Source organism: Gracilinanus agilis, chromosome 2 (genome assembly GCF_016433145.1).
Source record: "Gracilinanus agilis isolate LMUSP501 chromosome 2, AgileGrace, whole genome shotgun sequence".
In the NCBI taxonomy this organism is placed as follows: domain Eukaryota; kingdom Metazoa; phylum Chordata; class Mammalia; order Didelphimorphia; family Didelphidae; genus Gracilinanus; species Gracilinanus agilis.
In genome coordinates, this window is record NC_058131.1 from 561,661,490 (window position 1) to 561,684,267 (window position 22,778).

Genomic DNA, 22,778 nt, shown 5'->3' on the forward strand with positions numbered 1-22,778 from the left:
ACTTCAAAGAGTGGACATGGGGTGTAGGGTGCTTTGCTGTTGGCTTAGACAGGGTCCCAAGATCCCAAAAATGGCCTATGCTCAAACTCAGAACCTGGTATAGTAGGTGGGGGTGGTCAGTCTGCACTTCTCTGTGTGTGCAGTTTTACTTCTGGTTTCCTCTTATCCCATGAAAATTGACTTTTTCTGCCTACCTTTCAACTTGTTTTCCATAGGAGAACCCCCTTCATTTCCTCTCCTTTTTGGATCTGTGACTTTAGTTGTTTTGAGGTGCCATTTTAAGGTTGGTTTGGAAGAATTCTTAAAGTGGTTCAGGCTTTTGCTGCTCTTAAGCTACCATCTTGGATCTACTCCACTTCATTATCTATGATATATTTTAATATAATATAGTTTCTGTGTTTATTTCTTTTAATTAGATTTGTTTTGGCTTTAATTTTATCTGAGATCATTACTGCTTCCCATACTTTATATTTTGTCAACTGAAGCATAATGTTTTACTCCATTCTTTTATTCTTATTCTATGCATGTCTCATTTTTAACTGTGTTTCTCTTAAGCAATATATGGTTGGGTTTTGATTTTTGATCCATTCTGCTATCCATTTCAGTTTTAAAGGAGAATTCATTCCACTCACATTACACTTTTTAGTTGTGTATTTCCCTTCATTCTATTTTTCCTCACTATTTTTCCTTCTCTGCATTTTTTTTATCTTATTACTCCTCAGAAATCTTTTCTTCTAACCACTACCTCCCTAATCCTGCTCCTTCTAAGAGTCTCTTATTTTCTTCCCACCCACTTAGTTCTAGATCAACCTACCCTTCTAGGGTTCTCTCCCTTAATTCCTCACCTTACTTCCTAATTCTTAATCTATTCATCCTTTGAAAGGTTCCTCTTTTATACCTTCCTCTTATTTCTTAATATTTCCTCTATTTTTCTCCTATCTTTATTCCTCACCCTTCTACCTCCTCATATGTTAAGAAAAATTTTACCTTTTTATAGGTGTATATTATTCTCTTTTACCCAAATATGATGAGAATAGGGTAGTAACACTACCAGTCCTCTATCTCCTACTTCTCTTCATTGTAATATTTCTTTCATTCATACCTTTTTAATATGAGATAATTGTTTCATTTTATTCCTCTCCATCCAATTTTATTTTATTTTTAGTCATTCAATTTTTTTCAACTTGACCTTAAAGCTTCTATCTATATATTCTCTTTAAAACTTCTCAATATCACTCTAAAGATTTATTTATGCCATTTCCCATTTGAGAAGCAAATGATCTTTTCAAATCCTTTATAATTCATCTTTCACATTTATCTTCTTATGTTTCTTCTCATCATTTCCATTCAGTTCTGGTCTTTTTTTCTTCAAGAATATCTGAAAGTCTTTTATTTTATTAAATAGCTATTTATTTCTTTCATGATAATACTCAACTTTGCTGAGTAAATTTTGTTTGGTTGTTAATCCAACTCTTCCCAGTGTAAGAAGGGCTTAAGGCAAGATTCTCTTGTCAAAGAGGATCATCATTAGTGAAGCATTCTTTCTTAGTAATGATTTTTGCTATATAAATGCTAAAGAAGGATTGATAATAACTCCCTGAGGGCACCTTGGGCCTTAGCAAGCTGGTAAAGAGATTCACTAGGCATGAATCTAAAAAAAACTCTAATCTTGTGGTCTTAGAAGTCATGGTAAATTTTCAGAATTTGAGTTACACCAATTCAAGGAGTATATCTAAAGATTGTAACTAGTATTTTAACGTACACATCGCTTTGCTTCAAACACAAGTCATAGGCATCAATCATGGCAAGGTGCTAATTATTCTATGGATAAATTTCAGTGGCCATCAAGATTTTAAGCAAAATAAGGGGAATTGGTTCCTTCTCATCTTCCTTTCTCCATTTTTCATATCTTGGTTTTTCTTTTCCTATCAGACATTTGATACCCTCATTTCTGTTTTATGATTCTTTAAAATTCCCTATTCTTCCTGTAAGTAGTTCATGCTCCAAAATTATCAGACTCTCCCTCCTCCTCCCCAGAAGATCTTTCCCATGTCTACTCCCTACCCCTATTCAATCTCTAGTAAAATTACTTTCTACAGTTTTCACTTGTTTTAGGAAATATGGTTAAAGATATTTGGGGTAAAGTGACCAAAAATATTAATCCTGGCAGGAATATTTGCATCTAAAAAGATAAATTATTTTAAAATCTATATGAATTCCAATTAGTGGATGTTTTATAGAGGTATTTTTGAATTGAATAGAATTCTTGTTGCCCTTTGCCCACTCTGGGCCTCTAGCCATCTGGTGGCCCTTATTAAGAGTTGTAACTATGGGCAATCAGGACATCTAGGTGATGGGAGGGATCGAATGTTGGACTTGGAGTCAGAATGACCTGAATTTGAATCCTGCCTTAGACATCTACTAACTGTGATCTTGAGCAAATCCCTTAATTTCCGTAAGCCTTAACTTTCTCATGAGTAAAATGAAGATAATAATGACACCTACTTCACAGGGCTGTTGTGAGGGCCAAATGAGATAACATATGCAGAGTGCTTTGCCAACCTTAAAGTGGCATATAAATGCTAGCTATTATTCCCTACAATTTTTTAAAGAAGGGCAAAAGAGAACAATGAGAATGAAAAAATTTGGTGCTTTCTTGTCCTGTGAGTTTCCACCTTCCTTTCTGGACCACTCTCCAAGCTCCATCCTCCCCTTATTCCCCATCCAAGGCACTTTCCTCCCTCTAAGTTGAGTGCAATTATATTTATAATGTTTTATCATCTGTAGTTGAGAACTTGTAGGCTTTAACTACTGCTTTTAATGGACACAAAGCATTTGAACTATTGTGGTAATAATACCAAGAAGGTAGCCCATAGCACAATTCAAGAATTCACTTGTGACTTCTTCTAGTAGACCAAATGTAAATGGCCAACTCTTCAAGGCAGTTCTTCCTCCCAATGCCCAATCCAGTTCAGGAAAAAGGAGAAGGCATTGTCCTGGGGTAGTAACTCTTCAACATGATGCCCAAGTTCTTTGATTCTGTGGTTCTCATGGCTCTTCTCCCAGATATTCTGGGAAAGGAAAGGCAGCAGCAACATATTGGAGATGGGCAACATGTTTATCTGACCTCGCTATAATTTTTTTCTTCTTGATTGCTAAACATAATCAAATATGGAAAAAAGCATGGAATACAGCATGAACTTGAGGTTGTGAGGTAATAATCCTAGAAAAATGAAGACAAAGATGTTTCCATCACTTGTTTTTCTGCTCCTGAGGTCTCCTAAGTGTTTGGGGTATATGAGGTGATAATTCTAGCAAATATGTAAATAGGACACAAAGGCCATTTCCATATCCTTGGCAAATCAACACCTGGATTGCTTTAGATCAGTGTTTTGTAGAAAAGCAGGATGTGTGTAATCTTTTTTTGTCCTTTCACTTTGTAGATGGAGAATTAGAACCTAGAGTGGTTACATGGCTTTCCTTAAGTAACACAGATAGTAAATTTAAGAGCTTGGTTTTACACCCAGGTCCTCTGACTTCAACTCAGACTTTTCCACTTTACTACACTGCCTCAGTCCAGTAATGGAAAGAGAACTGATTCTGGAGTCAGAGAAATTGGGTTTGAATTTTGGCTTTTGCTACCTTTATGTCTATAGATACATCATTATCCTCTCCAAATACCAGTTTCTTCAATTGTAAAACGAAGTGGTTAGATTAGATGAACTCAAAGGTCTTTTCCAGCTCTAGATCTTAGTTTCTGGTATTAGAAGAAACCTTAAATGTCATCTTCAAGGAACCTTGGCTTCCTTGAATATTTTATTACGAATTAGTTACTGATGAATTTGTCTAATCTCTTCTTGAACTTATTTAATGTTTTGGACTCCTTGGAGATTACATTTGCTACTCTATATTTAAAGTTGTACTTCCTTTTATTTGTTCCTAATTTAAATTTTATAGAGTATCCTTTAGTTCTAGTTCTGAAATCTTCAATATATATGAAATTGTCCCATATTCTGCTACCTTCTCCTATTTTCAACTATGGCCAGAGGCATAGGATCACATTTAAACCTAATCAAACACTTGTCAGTGACTCTTTTTAGCATACATTTGCCCCCTTTCTTTTTAAATTTTTTACTCAGCAACACTTATAGTCTTATAGAACAGAAACTCTGTGCCAGAGAAAGGAAAAAAAAACTTCCATTCCATCTCTCTTCCTTCTAAGTCTTTTCCCCAAAAGCCATTCAAATAGCCTGGTTCCAAGAGTTCACTTCTTCTCCCCCAATTATAGGGGAGAAAACAATGCAAATGGGAACTCTTGAAGAAGTCATTGTTCCAATATCATTCTTTCCCTCGTGTGTTGGATCTCTTAAAGCACATGTAAATTATAATCATTATTATTATTATTCTCAACATTTAATATAGCAATGAGTTCCTTTAGGGAAATTCTGCCATAATAAGAATAACTCTCCCTTCTTCTTGGACGCTCCTGTCTTTAGAGAAGGTAGTCCATTTCCTGGAACTTATTGCTACATCTGGTGAGTCTTTTAAACAATTTTCCCCCCTCTTTTGCTCTCTGAATGTATACTTGCCAAATTCCTCAAACTGAAATCTCTTCTAAATATGGATTATGTTCCCCAGGGGAAAATATGTGTTCATTAGGGACACGAATGCCATAAGTTCAAAAATGATTCTTGCCATTTTTTTCTGTATCGTAAAAATGGGGATGCTTATGATAAGAATAATGAAAAGGGATGAAGTTGGCTACTGACCATGCTGATGAAAAAGATGTCTGGGAAAGTAAAGGAATATATTCCATAGAGCAAAAACCATACCTAAGGTCTTGAACAGACAAGAACACATAAGACATAGAGAAATAGCTCTGTCTAGCCCAAGGTTACAAAAATGTCCTGATTTTTTTTTGTTTAATTATCTTAATATAAGGGAAATATGTTTGGGTAGAATAGAGAAGAAATTACTCAGATACTATAGAAAACAAACTGAATTTGATTTTCCTGAACCAAAACATTGTTAGTCAGGAATAATTCACTGAAAGTGTTTTCTCTTCACAATCTCAAAGTCACTTGTAAATCATTATGATGTATATAGGAAAATTGCTGAACTTTGGTTTCAATCTAATACATACAGTGGTCTTTTTTCCTCCTCTCCAACATGGTTATTTCTGATGATCGAAAAGTGACATTTAATCATTTGGGGGGTTATTGTCTTATAAACTAGATCTAATAGATTATCCTTTCTGAGAATTAGGGTAGCAAAGTTTGACATCTGACACTATTTCTATTTCTATTTCTAACTAGTTAGATTTTAGATTTTTTTCTTCCCTTACATTCTGACCCTCCATCTCATGACTGACTCATTCTCTATCATTTGATATTCCATGCAGGTGGTCACATTAACCCAGCCGTGTCCTTTACGATGTGTTTCTTTGGACGGATGAAATGGTTCAAGTTGCCTTTCTATGTAGCAGCCCAGTTTGTGGGGGCTTTTTTAGGGGCTGCAGCCCTCTTTGGAGCTTACCATGGTGAGTTGACCACATGGGTTAGGAGGATAAGGTAATGGATAAAATTCTGAGTCAACATTATTTTGAAAATTTTAGTGAGAATAAAGGAATAGTGAGAGAACTCACTAGGTGTAGTAATAAGTTAGAAAAGGGACCACTCCTCTGAAGACAGAAGTGTCCAAGAAGGAAGTTCTATCCTGCGTCAGAGTTAAGTTCCTAAAGGAACTCAATGCTATGTTAAACACAGAGAATAATAATAATGACAATCATAATTTATATATATATATAATTGGGGTAGGGGAGGTAGGCTAGTGGAACCAGGTTATTTGAATGATTTAGGGGGGAAAGACTTAGAAGAAAGAGAGAAGGATAGAATAATAAAGATGAAATGAAAAGCTGGGCCCTTTTTCTGGTACAGAGTCTCAGTTCTACAAGACTGTATGCATTACTGAGTAAAACCACTAATAAGAAAACAGTTTTGTAGATCAACAAAATTGGGGATTCTAGTTGACACTCTAACTCATTGTGTTAAGCAAGCTACGGAATATCTCTAGGTTTCAGTTTCCTTATCTCTAAAATGAGGTTTATAGGCTTGATAACCTCTAAAGTACTTTTATGCAGTAACATTTTGAATAAATGAAATTAGATCCTAAAATTTTTTCTAATTTGGTACAAAGCAAGTCATTATATGTCAGCTTCCCCAATCAAAGTTTTTCATGAGGTGGCAGCAACTAGTCATGGGAAATAGTTCATGGGATCATAGTCAATTACTATTTATCAATATTATACCATTCTAAGCACTGAGGATACAAAGAAAGAGAAAAGGCAAGCCTTCCTCTCAAGAAGTTAACAAACTAATGAAGAAGATAACATGCCAGCAACTATGTACCAAAATCAAGCTACATATACATGATAATCTGGAAATACTCAACAGAGGGTGGGCACTAGAATTAAGGGGGTGAGTGTTGTTCAAGAAAGGCTTCTGAGATCATAGATATTGGGCTAAAAAATAATGGCAAAATGATTCCACTGTGGTAACATACCTACCATGTGGCAGAGCTGGATTGGACTAAGATCTTCTCAAATCAAACTCAGCCAATATATATTTCCCTGCTACAGATGAGATTTTTTTGGAAAGGGAAGCTTTTAAAAGTTCAGAATCTCACCACAAAGAGAAAAATATCAACAGGAGAACTGAAAAATAAGCCAGATCTGAAATATGGGCTAAACTCTGCTATGAGAAGGAGAAAAGTCATGAATCTTTGCTAGCCAATACAGTCACTGCTATCCAGATCCCCTTCTCACTCTGTGATGAGATAGCCTGAAAGAATGGGAAAAACACTGGATGTGGAATCAGGAGATACATGACTTCTGGTCTACCATTAATTTTTGTTGTTCAATTTTTCAGTTGTGCTCAACACTTTGTAACCTCATTTGAGGTTTTCTTGACAAAAATACTAGGTGGGGGGTGGAGAAGGGTTGTCATTTCCAGCTCATTTTACAGTTGAAGAAACTAAAGCAAACAAGATTAAATGACTTGTTCTGGGTCACACAACTAGTAAGTCTCTAAATCTGGATTTGAACCCAGGTCTTCCTGACTCCAGACTTGGTAATCTATCCACTGAGCCACCTAGCTGCCTCTGCCACTAACTAGCTGCATGATACAGGTTCATCTCTCCAGAATGGTTATATATGAGAGGTATAAGAGTGTGTTGGCAATTTCTTTTTATTTTTCCAATTACATGGAATAATACATTTTTTAACCCTTACCTTTCCATCTCAGAATCAATACTGTATATGGGTTCCAAGGCAGAAGAGCGGTAAGGGCTAGGCAATGGGGGTCAAGTGACTTGCCCAGAGTCATATAGCTAGGAAGTGTCTGAGGACAGATTTGAACCCAGGACCTCTTGTTTCTGGGTCTGGTTCTCAATCCACTGAGCCACACAGCTGCTCCCTGCAGTAATAATATTCAACATAATGTTTTCCAAAATTATAAAATCCAAACTGAATCCCTCCCTTCTTCCCCTCCCCTGACTTGGAAATGGTAAGCAATTTTACCTTAGCCATACATTATCATGCAAAACATACTTCCATATTGGTCACTGTAAGAGCACACTCATACAAAACCAAACCCCCAAAATAAAACCATAAATACACTGATTGAAAGATAGTATGCTCTGATCCACATCCGTCCAACTCCAACAGTTCTTTCAGAATAGTCCCAGATCATTGCACTGCTGCGAGGAGCCAAGTTTTCACAGTTGATCATCATACAATATTGCTGTTACTACATACAATGTCCTGGTTCTGCTTATTTCACTCTGCATCAGTTCACAAAGATCTTTCCAGATTTTTCTGAAATCATCCTGCTTATCATTTCATATGGCACAAGAGAGTTCCATCATCAACATATATCACAATTTGTTCGGCTACCCGCCAATTGATGGACATGCTCTCAATTTCCAATCCTTTGCTATCATAAAAAGAGCTGCTAGAGTTTTGTGCAAGTAGATCTTTCCCCCTTTTTTATTATCTCTTTGAGATATAGGCCCAGGAGTTGTATTACAGGATCAAAGGGTATGCACAATTTTATGGCTCTTTGGGCATAGTTCCAAATTGCTCTCCAGAATGGTTGGGTCATTTGACAACTCTACCAAAAATACATTACTGTCCCAATTTTGTCACATCCCCTACAACATTGTGCTAGCAAAATTTTAATAACTGGTTCTCCAAAAATGCAAGATTTATTTTTTTTAATTTTAAACCCTTAACTTCTGTGTATTGACTTATAGGTGGAAGAGTGGTAAGGGTAGGCAATGGGGGTCAAGTGACTTGCCCAGGGTCACACAGCTGGGAAGTGTCTGAGGCCAGATTTGAACCTAGGACCTCCTGTCTCTAGGCCTGGCTCTCAATTCACTGAGCTATCCAGCTGTCCCGCAAGATTTATTTTTAAAGTTAATGTTAAATTTAATTTTTTAAATTCCTTAAGTTTAATTTATTAACATGTTTTCCATCATTTTCTCCAGTCTAGACCATGGATCCCCCTGCAAACTCTGACCCAATGGCCAAACAGAAAACATTCTATGCTGTGGGCAGGACAAAAGTTATCCAGCCAGATTTGGCTCTCGAGCTATAGTTTGCTGATTCCTGGTATAGATAATCAACAAAATAATAGATCATGCCCTGAATTGTAGCTTTGTCAGTTTTCCAGGTATAAATGTTCCTGAAAATTTAACAATCAGCTTTCTTGAGTCAGTGGAGTCAGGATTTAGAATTAGAAGGGATTCTAAAAATTAGCTAGTCTAGGCCCTCCATTTTAGGATGAGGGGTCTGAGGTTGAAGGGTTCTTAGAAATCATCCAATCTAATCCCTCATTTTTCAGGAAACTTGAGCCCAAAGAAGTAAAAAAAAAACTGGTAAAAATTCTTTCCCAGGTCCCCCATTCCAAAACTACCTCTCTTTACCCTGTTCCATACTACTTGTCTGCAATATAAGAAACTGAAGCTGAGAAAGATGCTTTGCCCCAAATCACGTGGGTAGTACAAAAGTATAGTTAGGATATAACTCAGGTTTTTCTGACTTTGGTTCCAGTAATCTCTCTTTTATGCAATGGAGTCCTTCCATCTCAAAATTTTTTGATTCTAAACTCCTTTATGTCAGGCATTTCTCACCCTGCCTGACATATCTATTTCAAAATACTTTGTTGTATACCCAGTTGCATTCTAAATCCCAAGGCAGCTGTGGGCACCACTAGAATGTCCATGGAGTTTTTATTTGGAGCACACGCAGATCCCTGAGGTATTTGTTGCCCAAAAGACACCTGAAATTCCAGAGAAAAAGAAGATTGTTTCTAGGGTCCTTCTAGACCAGTAATTGACTTGGACTTAAAGTAATCCATCTAGGCTTTTTGTGCCTCTCTCTTAAATAAATCTTAGAGATGATCCTGGAGACCTCTAGAACTACCCTGAAATTGGGTATTTTGGATGATGATGATGAAGATGATCATCATCCAAAATCGGGAGAAAGCTAAAATAGCAACCAGTACCGCCTAGATGTTTAAGCAATGTGTTATTTACTCTGTATCCTGCTTTTTTGCTTCATGATGCTTCCCCAAAGAACACTCATGAATGAGGGCTTTATTTTCTATAGATGCACTGATGGACTTCGCTGGAGGACAACTGATCACCTCAGGAGAAAATGCGACAGCACACATTTTTGCAACCTATCCAGTTAGTTACCTGTCAGTGCCAAATGCATTTGCAGAGCAAGTAAGTTTAGTTGCAAGGTGGGCACGGTAGTAGACTGTTCATGAAGTGGGCTTGGCCAGTCAGAAAATGAAAGTGAGTCTTTCAAATAAGGGAGAGATGGACATGGTCCAATCTATCCTGCTAAATGTTCATATTAAAAAAAATTAAATTACTACTAAACCTCTGAGAACCTATGATCTTTATAGCACACACACAAACTCACACACACACAAACACACAAGGTATTCAGGCATTCAAACGAGGCTTCAAAATTTATCATATTTTTTACTTTCCTATGGTGAGATAGGAAGTGGAGAGAAGGAGAGAATTTGGAATTGAAAATAAAAATAATAAAATAAAATATATGCCCATTACAGTGTCACTTTAAATTGGTTGTCAGTAACTAGACTATTTAGGCAATTAACCCAGAATAACTATTCTGGTCAGTTTCTAGCAGTCTTAAAGACACTGCCCTCTCAAGGGATAATATTATACATACTAGAAGCCTTTTCTGAATTTCTCTTTCTTCCTGAAGAGAAGAAGTATTCCCTATTTTGTCTCTGGGACATTTTACAGAGTGAGTTCGCAGCAGAGAGTTTGAGAAAAGGTTCAAATGAGATAATATGAATGGATCACCTTCCTGATTTTTAAGAGATATATAAATGTTAGCTATTTATAACTATTATAAATATTAAGTAATTGATAATGATGAAAGGATACTGTGATTAGTTAAATAGCCAAAGCTAGACTTGAAAGAGACCTCCAGTTACCAGGGAAGAAAAGGCCTGGAGATATAAGTAGAGACTGATGGAACTAGAAAGAAATGGATTTATCTGTATCCAAGGAGAAAAACCCAAAGCTAGGAATGTGACTTAAGTAGCTTGATGGTGGAAGCTGAAACTAAGATATCTAAGATATCTCTTAAAGCTAGATCCTACCATTTTATATGCTGTTAGTGGTCTCACAATGGATAGTTTGTAGAAATCACCACCACACTTGAAGGATTCAAAGTGAAGAATAAGGAAAATATTTTTTGGACATGGCCAATGCAAAATTCGTTTTACCTGACTATGCATATTTATTACAAATGATTTTTTTCCCTCCCCAACACATTAAGGGGGAAAGTGAGAAGAAAAAAGATTTTTTTGTTAATTAAAAAATAGAACTTTTTTAAATCATCAGAATAAAATAGTTTGTGAAGCTTGAGAAAAATTGAGTCTGAAGAGTTGCCATAAAAAGATATAAAAGGAGAGTTATATTTCTGAGGCCACGGAAATGGGAGAGAACCCTATCAGGTGGAAGCAATAAGTAAAAAAAAAAATCCTTCCTCCAGGCTCTAGGCTTGTTCACAAACCATTCCAGAAAGTTCAGTGATTGTCCAACTTTAAAGATCTTCAGGGAAATAGATCTTATAACTTCTATTCTGGTCTCTTGTGATCCTCCTAGTCAAGAAAATTTCCTTTAAATCACTTCTATTGTTATCTTATACCTCTTTAAGGATGTAATTGAATGGATGGTCCCAGTTATAGAGGGATAAGAGAGCATTTTCCAATAAAATTGCTAGATGTCTTCCCCTCAAGACTCATTAGAAACAAGAAACTCAGCTTGTCAATGTTTGCCAGGCTGATACAAATTCCATAATGATCCCTTTGGTGGACCACACTTTATTGGACAATTAGAAGTTATATCATAAAGAATTCACATGGTACCTGTCTTTAAGGATTTCACAGTCTCTTTATTATAGGGGAGAAAATTGATATATTCAACAGAAATATTTGCACTCAAGTATAATGCATTACCAAAGTCTATTGGAAGATAGGGTGGGACAGGATGGAGGAGGCTCCCTGGGAAAAGCTAAGGAGATGGACCTTCAGCTGTGAGCTGAGGGAGGGGAGGGATGCTTCAAGGCAATTAGGGAAGCAATGACTTCATGTATTCCTGAGTAGAAACCCATCAGCAGGAAGGGTGTCATGAGACAGAAGGGAAGCTGAAGGTATATAGTGAGAGATTAAATCATTGCTAGGGTGGTGCCAGCCAGTAGAAAACTGTCCGACTCAGCCACAAGTACATCACTAGGAGCCTGTATTAATTAGCAGCTTTCTGTACCTGAAATGTTTTGCTTCTAGGACTACAAGGAAATATTGCAGTAATTAAAGGCTTTGGGCGTTTCAGTAGAAACCTATATGGGCACTGGGGTAGCTGAGAGATGTGATGATCCTTGGTGAATGGTTCTGTTTGCTAGAGGAGTTCCACCCTGCTATTTCTTCACCTGATGCAGGAAAGGGGAGGGGAAAGGGGGTCAGAGAAGCCCCAGATGCTTTATTATAAATCTTCTTGTGAGAATTTTCCTGTTAAAAGAAAAAGGAGAGCAACCCGGTCTCTTTGCAAATAAGGTAGAAGATAAGGAGACCTATTTACCGAGTTGGACTTGGCCTGTCAGGGATTTGAGTTTTCTTTCTTAGGACTTGAGTGAACACCTTTTCCCATGTTCACCAGAGCCACTGTGACACCAAGAAATTGCAGAGAATACCAAATTCTGAATCCTTCCATATGGGTAACAGAAAACACTATCCTCCAGGAATATGACTAAGACCCAGGACCACAACATGGTCCTTTCTTGTATCATGATGGCCCCCAGAGATGCCCAGTCTTTGGTCTTTCCCAATGATGAAGAGTGTCGAAGGCATATTGAGTTTAACTCAAGAGAGTGTTTGCACAGTCACCTCTAGTATATACCACAAAAAGGAAGAGAAGTTGCAGCAGCCAGTCTTAAATGTGCACATTTCCCCTAATAGAATGCAAGCTTTTTGAATGCAAAGACCCTTTCATTTTTATCTTTGTGTCCAGAGTGCCTAGTCCTAGGGCAGAATCAGATAGTACTGATCACCAGTGCATGACACATTGAAAGTAAATTTACTAATAATTTAATAAGAATTGACTAATTCATTCAGGGGGTTGTCTCTTTGCCCTTTTCCTTCAATTTTTCTCTTCTGAACTCATTCAGGATTTCACTGATTTCCAGCACCAAGAAAGATCATGCAGAGAGCCTGGCAAATGGAGGATTTTCCTGGTTTTCTGATCAAATTAAATACAGTCCTGATTAGCAGTTTTTAGACCTCCTAGTGAAATTCATCCAGAGACCCAATGTACAGAAAAGATCCCATTAAGTACTTTCCTACATTTAGAAACTAGTTTCCTTGAAGCCCAGTCACAGAAGCCAATGATCATTGAAATGATTGTAAGAAGCCATAGGTTTGAGTGGCAGCTGGGTGGCTCAGCAGACTGAGAGCCAGGCCCAGAGATAGGAGGTCCTGGGTTCAAATTTGGCCTCAGACACTTCCTAGCTCTGTGACCCTGGGAAAGTCACTTAACCCCCATTGCCTAGTCTTTACCACTCTTCTGCCTTGGAACCAATACACAATTTTGATTCTAAGACTGGAGGGATGGGTTTTAAAAAAATAAAAGAAGCAATAGACTCCCAGAGCCACTCTAGCCTGGGGGCTGGGTTAGAGATACACAAAGACTGCACATTCCCTGAGCCCTTTGGGAGTGTTCTAAAGTGAAAGCTCTTTAGGCCTACAGCATTGGATTTTCTTCTTTTAGTAGGTCCCCGTTATTCAGTTCTGAGTTAGATCACAGATTTAATTCACTGAGGCATTATTTTTTTAACCCTTTACCTTCCATTTTAGAATCAATACTGTGTACTGATTCCAAGGCAGAAGAGCAGTAAGGACTAGGCCCTGGGGGTTAAGTGACTTGCCTAGGGTCACACAGCTAGGAAGTATCTGAGGCAGATTCGAACCCTGTCTCTAAGCCTGTTTTCAATCCACTGAGCCACCCAGCTGCCCTCTCACTGATGCATTCTTCTCCCTCTCCAGGTGCTGTCATCCATGTTCCTTCACTTGATTGTCTTTGCCATTTTTGATGATAAAAATTTGAGGGTCCCTAAAGGCCTAGAACCCTTTGCCATTTTCATGCTGATCCTCGTCCTCACTTGTGCATTGGGAATGAATGGTGCTGCCATGAATCCAGCCAGAGATCTGGGTCCCAGAGTGTTCACGGCTCTGGCAGGTTGGGGGTTTGAAGTCTTCACGTAAGTAACCTCAGAGGGAATTGTCCGAGAGAGAAATTGGGCCCTGTGTGAGACTCCTGACTGCTGATAAGGGAGCATTGGGGGGATAAGATGTAGGAGGAATTATATGCATGTGTAAGCTCTCTGCAGAGGTTATTTTTTTATAACTTTGATACGAAGAACTTCCCTGAAGAAACCTCCTGGTAATGCCGTTTAGGAACTACTTTGCAACTTGGAGTCTGAGTTGCACAGTGCATTGAGAGACTGTGATTTGCTCAGGGTCACACAGACATTATGTCAAAGGCAGGATTTGAACCCAGACTTTGCTGACTTCAAGGCCAGTCCTTTTTTTTTTTTTAATGCTTACCTTCTGTCTAAATATCATTTCATTTAAAAAAAAACAACCCTTACCTTCTGTCTTAGAATCAATACTATGTATTGGTTCCAAGGCAGAAGCACAGTAAGGGCTGGGCAATGGGGGGCTAAGTGACTTGCCCAGGGTCACACAGATAGGCAGTGTCTGAGGCCAAATCTGAATTCAGGACCCCCTATCTCTGGGCCTGGCTCTCAATCCACTGAGCTACCCAGCTGCCCCCTAAGTTATTATTTCTAAGACAGAAGAGTGGCAAGGGCTAAGCAATTCGACTTGCCCAAGATCACAAAGCTCTGATGTGGGGCCTGTCTGAGCCCAGATTTGAATCCATATCCTCCTGACTATGGAGCTCTATCCATTCTACTATGTTATATTGCCTCTCAAAAGACTGATTTTAATGTTGAGGAGAAATCTGCTGCCAGGGTATAGGTAGAGAATAGTTATCTCCCATGGTGAATAGCCCTTTATACTTATAAAAGATTTAACTTTCAATGTTAAATAACTAGATTTTATTATTAACTAATATTTATTATTATTATTAAATAAATAATTATTTATTATCATTATTATTATAGATTTTAGCACAGTGCATGGCACTTAATAGCTACTATGTAAAAATTAATGCACTTTGCACAGTACCTGGCACAGAGTTGGCACTATATAAATATTAGCTATTATTATTATTATTAATGCACTTTGCACAGAGCATTAATAATAACAATAGCTGATATTTATATAGTGTAGCTTTTCCCCATAGTGAATACAGTGTTGAACTTGAACTCACATCCCACCTCCCAACCTCTCTGTGGCTAGAGGCAAGCTGCTTCCACTCTCCCTTAAGATTTAGTTTTCCTCCTCTACAAAATGGGGATAGCAATCGCCTATCGCCGGAGTTGCGGAGGAGACCGAAATGAGCCCATCCAAGTAGAAGTTCGTGGCCATCTGTAAAGCTCTCTAGAAATGTTCGTTATCCTTGCGTTCTTTCCGCCTCTTCCCAGAATGACCGGAGGGGCTCTTGTCCCACAGGCACCCTCCCTTGTTTCTGCCTCATCGACACCCAAAGTTCCGAAGTTAAGCCCCGCCACCCCTGTCCTCCGCCCGTTCCGAGAAAGCATCGTCTCCCTCCAGGAGCAAACCCTTGTCCTAGGGCTGAGGGACGGCAAGGACACGGAGGCAAGCTCTGGCTTCATGGTTTTGGTGCAGAGGAAAGAACTGGAGCTCCCAAGTTCTCCCTCACACACAGGCACACACATGCCGGCATGCACCCGCGGCTGGCTTTATCTTTCTGAGCAGGACGGGAGGCTGGGGTTTGTCCTTGATCCGAGGGGAGGAACCAAGGCTTTGTAAACCCACGGATCAAAGTTTGTACACAGAAGGAGGAGAGATCACAGGGCCTTTCAACAAAATATTGAAAACTTTGGGCTACTCTCCATGGGACAAGAAGGGACAAATGAGTTAATAGGAACCGGGGCGGGAGATAAGAGAGTGACCACTGATCCCAGGGCAGAGTGCATCTTGACCAGATTCTGCGCTCCCTGTTTATGGTGATCAGACAGAGTCTGGCCATTGTGGCCTGACAACTTGAGAGAGGTGGATTTGTCCAAGTGCCAGGAACACTAAAGCAGAAACGTAGTGCTTGACCTTCTAGTGAATTCTAATTGTACTTCCCTTCCTACAAAGGGATCACCTCCTCCTTCCGAGGCACTAGTTCGTTGGCAACAGGCTCATTAGACGGCAAAGATTCTCCCAGGGCCCATGAACTTGTTCCAGGGACCAGTTTGAATCCTTAACCATCATGGCGACTTCCACGCTGGAGAGGCAGCCACACATATTTTTTTTCCCCAATTTGGAACCCTTAGACCCTTGTGGTTTTATTATTCTTGCATCTGCAGCTGTACCTTATTTCCTCAGTCCCAAACTAAGCGGAGGGCTTTGGGTCCAATAGGGAAAGAAGGAACAATGAGACCTTCTCCACTTGTCTCAAAGAGCCCAACGGGTTTGGAAAAAACAAATTTTCATTTTACTGTGCAGTAAGAGTGACATCTGGTGGCTACTGCATCCAATATCAGGATCTCTTCCCCCAAAACCTAAATCTAGGACTTAAAGATAGTAGAATCAGATAGGGCTTTGGAATTTTGATCTAATGCTTCATTTTAAAAATAATTAAAAAAAAAAAAACATCCCCAGAGAAGTTAGACAAATCATTCAGAAGCCAAGATTAGGGGAATCCAAGATGGGTAGACTGTCACCCAGTCACCCACCACAAAAAAAGGAGTTATTTGCAAAAATATTTGTGAATTGGTATTTGCAATCAATATCTGTGTTTTACATTTTTATTCATGTCGACAGCAACAATAACATGGCTGTTGATTAATATATGATTCAATTCAATAAGCATTTTAAGCACATTATATATAAGACACTAAGACTGATGCGTGGTATAATGACAAAAAGCAGAAAAGACTGTAACAAGAAGTTTATTATCTACTTGACATCTAGATTACATTATGATAAAATACATTTTTTAAAAACCACTATTTTCTGTCTTTGAATTGATACTGTTAGTTCTAAGGCAGAAGAGTGGGAAGGGCTAGGCAATTGGGTTTAAGTGACTTGCCCAGAAGTAAGTATCTAAAGTCAAATTTGAACTCCCATCTATAGAGGCCTGGCTCTCTATCCAATGAACCACATAGCTGCCCCTAGAATACATATTTTTAACAAGGAAAATTCCACCCTCTGTGAAATATATTTATATGATGCTAATAAAAGTTTCCATGTGTTGTGGGCTCAAGCCTCCACTGGACAGAAAAATACAGGGATAATCATGTTTTTCCAATTTACTGGGTTAGGGGGCAATTTTTGGACTTTGCCTGTAGAGAGCACTTAAAGGTTCTACTCTGTTTACCTGAGGTCATTTAAAGAGTCTTCTTTTCTCTCTTCCCTTGCCTTGCCTTGCCTTGCCTTGCCTTGCCTTGCCTTGCCTTGCCTTGCCTTNCTATTCTCTCTCTCTCTCTCTCTCTCTCTCTCTCTCTCTCTCTCTCTCTCTCTCCCTCCCCTCTCCATTCCTGATGCTTAACATTATACCTGGTACATAGCAAGTGCCTAATGAATACTTTAGCTAGCTGATTTTGGCCAGATAAACTACCCTCTCCAGAGAATATGGTAAGAAATCAATACCAAATTCAGCTGCCTCAATGTGTAATCAAGGATACTATAATATCTCAAATTGGCTGTTAAATACTTAGGAGTCCTGGGATAAGAGATATATAAATTCTATTAGAGAGTTGAGTAACCTCAAAGATAAATAGTGGTTTACACTGTACTTTGCACCTAGGGCGTACTTAATATTTTTTTCTTACCTTAATTTGATTTTCATACCCAAATCAATCCAACAGGCATTTATTAAGTAGATTTAAGGAATTATTCTTGGCAATGGAATTGAGAGGCAAAATTTTTAAAACAGCATAGGCCTTCAAAAAGTTTGCACTTCACAAAGTTCTAATTTGATGTTAATATATCGATGGATCTTCCAGGATCCTGACATTGTCCCCTCTTGCTTTTTGCTGTTGTAGAATTAGTTTTCCCTGAATAAATTACCTAGGCAGCACTGAAGGCTCCTCAGCTTTAACCACAGGTATGTTCTTAGCTCTCAGGGTTCCTGTTGTTTGTTTGCTACACATCCACTAAGTCATTTGAGTTAACTTAAATGGAAGTCGACTCAGTAGGATAATGATGGCCTCAGAAATCCGTACCTTACCTTTAGGGCATATCCATTACACTCATCTAGTCTTTCTTGTCTTCTCCAAACTCTGGAGAAATGGAAAAAAAAGGAACTCTGTACATGCAAGGTAGAAGTTCTTAGGTAGTCAGCTTTTGGTAGGTAGAAAAATGGGTCATCCAGACTAAACATGAATTTAACATTCATTTCCCGTTTGCATTTCAGAGCTGGAAATCATTTCTGGTGGATCCCAGTACTGGGACCTGTGGTTGGTGGTATTCTAGGAGGCTTCATCTATATTTACGGCATTGAAATTCACCATGCACACCCAGCTCCAGGACAAAGGCTTCAAAAAGTGGACGAGAAACACGAACTTAGTGTGATGATGTAACAGCCTACCTTCTTCTGGGTTTTGCAGTTGATTATACCCAAGGGTCTATAACTATCTGTTAACTAAAAGTACAGATCTGATGAAGTTGTAAGACTGAAAGCTAGGGGGAAATCCACTCACTTGGCCTGCTGGCCCAATGGGAGAGATGCTTCATTGAAAAGCAGTGGGCTAGAGGTTACTGCCTTTGGCTCTGCAGATTGAAAGTTCCCCTAGGAAAGCACTTGAGATAGAATCTTCTAATAGAACAGAACTCCTTCTCCCCTTACCCCCATTTTGATTTCATCCTTGTGATGTTAGTCCTATGGAGTAGGGCATTTGATTACTGACCTGTTCATCTAGATTTATTCCAGCTGCATTATCTATAAAAAAAATACTTCATTCAGTGACATTGTACATCAGACCTTTTATTGTATGAATCCCCCCCAATTTTTTTTTGAGTATCAAGGTATGTATTCAAAAGTATACAGTTGTCTCAGTTAACTTATCAGTGTATGGAAGTTTATGGTACTTAAGGTTCTAGCCAGTTGTCAACTCTGTTGCTATAACACATTCACTGGTTAAATATGTATCCTCAGAAATGGTTTTGCCTAAAAGTTGAGAACATTTTATTTTTACTTTGAAAAATTTTATTTAATTAATTGATTTAGAATATTTTCCCATGGTTACATGATTCATGTTCTTTCCCTCCCCTACCCCCCCACCATAGCCAACAAGTAATTCCACTGGGTTTTACATTTGTCATTGATCAAGACCTATTTCCATATTATTGTTTGCATTAGGGTATTCCTTTAGAGTCTACATTCCCGATCATGAGGACATCTTTCAAAATAAAATATAAAACATACTCATGGCCCTTTAGATCAACCGTGAGGAGGGGGGGAAAAAGCACTGGACCATGTATCCAAGTCTCTAATAAATCAGAGGAAGACCGAATGGGAATGAAGTCTTGGATTTGCTGCAAAAAAATTACTATCTTCCCTGTCTCTTTACAATGTGTTGGTTTCCCATGACAACTGTTGAGGAAACACTAGGACATTATTAATTCAGAGCCCTTAGATTTTGATAAGCCAACTGAGCAACCAGTGGCTATACCATGGAATGGATTAACAGAGAGTTCACTCCTAGTCTGTTTTTCAAGATGGTGAAATACAATGAACTCTGACATCTTTTCCAGTCAACATTTTGTCTTATAAATATATGGTAGCCAATTGTGTTTTGTATTTCACGTAATATAGAAAAAAAGTAGAAGTAAGGATTTTTTTTTATCCATGAAAGAAGACCATGCTATTTTGATACTATTATGGGGTTGGCATAAATTTCAGAGGGGCAAATGGAGTTTTTTGAAGGGGTAATATTTGAAAATTAGGCGAATCTCCTACTCTTCCTATTTTAGAACAATGGCATCAAATTCAAATAGAATATGGATCCTTTCAGGCCATATACTGTCTTTTAAAAAAACCCACAAACTAACATCAACTATGTTTTACCACATTTTGATTTATTTATATGTATATATATATATATATATATATATATATATATATAAAATTGGGAAATATATAAACATTTCCCAATTACATTTTAAATTAGTTCAGGCCATAGAGGGAAGTTTCGCAACCCAATGCCCACAAGTTTGATACCTTTTAGATGGAAAGAATTTATTTCTATATACTATTATAAAATGTGACGGCACCTTCAGCATGCTCAATATTTCACTTCATCTGAGTCCTTTAGTTCTAAAGCACTTGCCAACCACTGGTCAAGAACTACTTGATCTTTTGTAGTGTTCTTGTGCTTTATCTATTACACAATATATTTTTGACCACTGGGCTACTAGATTAATGAGATTAAATCAAATAGTAATAAATATAAGTCCCTGTACTTTGATTTAAAAAAAACTGCATAAGTGCACATATCCAAGGACAAGTTGGCTTGATAGTCATTCATAAAAAAAGATCTAAAAATTGAGTCAGTGGAGGCAGGTGAAAAAGCTACCAAATCCTAGACTATATTAAGAGATACATTGAGTACAAACTGTCAGAAGTGATAGCTCCACTGTGTTTTGGTGTAATCAGATTCTATCCAGAGAAGATAGATTAGTTCATTCTGGGTACCAGAATTTGGGAAGACATTGACAACTAGAGCATCTTCCAAAGAGAATGGTGAGAGCACTGAAAACCATGGAACTGGAGATATCTAGCCTGGAGAAAAGAAGACATGAGAGGGGAAAAGTATTCAGATATTTGAAAAGCTGTTCTAAGGAGGTATTGATCTACCTAGCTTCAACATACAGAACAAGGGAAAATAGATGACAGTTGAAGAGACATTTTGTCTTTACATTTGGAAAATTTGGGGGCAGCGAGGTGGTGAAGTGAATATAGCCTTGAGCCTGGAATCAGGGAAGACTGGAGTTCAAATTTGGCCTCAGAAATTTACTAGCTGTGTGACCTTGGGCAAGCCAGTTAACTGTTGGCCTCGGTTTCCTTATCTATAAAATGAGCTGGGAAGAAACAGCAAAATCATTCCAGTATCTATGTCCAAGAAAACCCAAAATGCCATCATAAAGGGTCAGAAACAACTAAAACTACAAGGGAAAACTTTAATAACCAAAGGTCTAAAAGAGGACTAGGTCATTTTTATGCATAGTAGATTCCCCTTCACCTGAGACCTTTCAGCAAAGGCTCTATCCACTTCACCAACTAGCTGCCCCTTTCAATGAATGTCCAAAATAAATTTCTCATTCCAAAGGGTGGGAGAGAAATCCTACAATTATAGTTGTAGATTTGGAAGGAAACTTAAGAGTCCATCTACTCCAATCCCATTATACAAATAAGAAACTGAGGCTCAGAAACAAAAGCATAATATGTTCAGTGTCACATTGTCTAAAATAAGATTTAAATCTAAATCTTCCCTACTCCAAATCAGCACTGAATCCGCAACTCTACTGATCACTTAGCCCACAACCTTTTTTCCTCTTGGGTTCACCATTTAGCTATTCAAAGAAGACTAGAATCTATCCTCTTTTTACATTTTTTTAAAATCCAGTCTCTCCTTCCCCTCCCCACACTATAGAAGGCAAAATCTATTCTCTTTTAAAAGATTCCCAGTAAAGAAGATGGCACAGCTTCTTCCAGTAGCAGTTTGTCAACCTGATAATGTGATTTTACAACTTTCTAGCAGAATTCAGAGGTGGTCCTTACTAGGAAGAGGTGATAAAAGTCCCTTCTAAATCTTTTTTGGTGCTCACTCCTTAGTATTCTGGGGCCACTAAAGTCATGCAGTGGATAGTGAGTTGGGCCTGGAATCAGAAGAATTGGGTTAAAATCGAGTCTCATTAGCTATGTGACACTTATTAGCTATGTGACCCTGGGCAAGTCACCTAACCCTGTTTGCCTCAATTTCCTCATGTATAAAATGAGCTGGAGATGGAATGGCCAACCAATCTAATATCTTTGCCAAGAAAAACTCAAATGGGGTCATGAAGAGTTAAACTCTACTGAAATGACTGAATAACTCCTAGTATCTGCTCTCCTGGGATGATTACCAATCTCTTATAAGAACTCTTCAAAGAGATGAAGACCCGTTCTCAAGTCTCCCTTCTTCTAGCATAATTATTGCTGCTTCCTAAACTTAATTTTTATTAAATTATTCCACTCTAGAAAAGCTTTTTTTAATATTAGTTTTAAATACTAGCTGTGTGACTCTGGTCAGGTCACTTAACCTTGTTGGCCTAAGTTTCCTCATCTATAAAGTGAGCTGGAGAAGGAAATGGACCACTCCAGTATCTTTGCCAAGAAAACCCCAAATGGGGTCTTGAAGAATCAGACATGACTGAATAAGAAAGACACACAAGTAGAAATGGCAAGGCCAAAATCTGAACTTGGATCCTCTCAATGCTAGTTACAACAATCTTTCCAATGCACCATCTCAGAACACTCTACCCTTTGAGGTTCATCTTTAGTAATAGCCCCACTTATGACGGGAACTCAGTCTTAGAACCTTCATAAGGGTTGGAAAGAATTGCAGGAACAAAGTGGTTCAGATCCCAGCCCACAAAGAGCTCTGAAGCCCACCTAAGGAGGTTATTGGAAACTAATATTTAATCAACAACTTATTAATAGGTCAATATTAAGTACCTACTTTGCTCTAAGCACTATGCTAGGTACTTGTAATGCAAATATAATGGATGAAATCTCTGTTTTCAAGAAGTTTACATATTAAATGGAAGAGACAAGGACCTAAGTAGGAGCAGCTAGGTGGATTGAGAGCCAGGCTTTGAGATAAGAAGTCCTGGGTTCAAATCTAGCCTCATATCCTTCCTAGCTAGGTGGTCCTGGGTAAGTCATTTATCCCCAATTGCTTAGTCTTTACCATACTTTGCTTTGGAACCAATACTTGGAATTGATTCTAAGATGGAAGGTAAGGGTTTTTTTTTTTTAAAAAAAAAGACAAGCATAGG

General features: G+C 38.2%; 1 protein-coding gene across 1 annotated transcript in view; it reads left to right on the plus strand.

The window, feature by feature from the left end:
* Positions 1-18,986, plus strand: part of AQP9 (aquaporin 9) — a 73,310-nt gene extending 54,324 nt beyond the window's left edge. Inside the window, exons 5-8 of the mRNA XM_044662379.1 lie at positions 5,402-5,539; positions 9,668-9,786; positions 13,644-13,858; positions 18,154-18,986. Of these exons, the coding sequence (XP_044518314.1) occupies positions 5,402-5,539; positions 9,668-9,786; positions 13,644-13,858; positions 18,154-18,319 (638 nt within the window). The 3' untranslated portion in view covers positions 18,320-18,986. The remainder of the gene's footprint in view (positions 1-5,401; positions 5,540-9,667; positions 9,787-13,643; positions 13,859-18,153) is intronic.
* Positions 18,987-22,778: the final 3,792 nt, after the last annotated feature.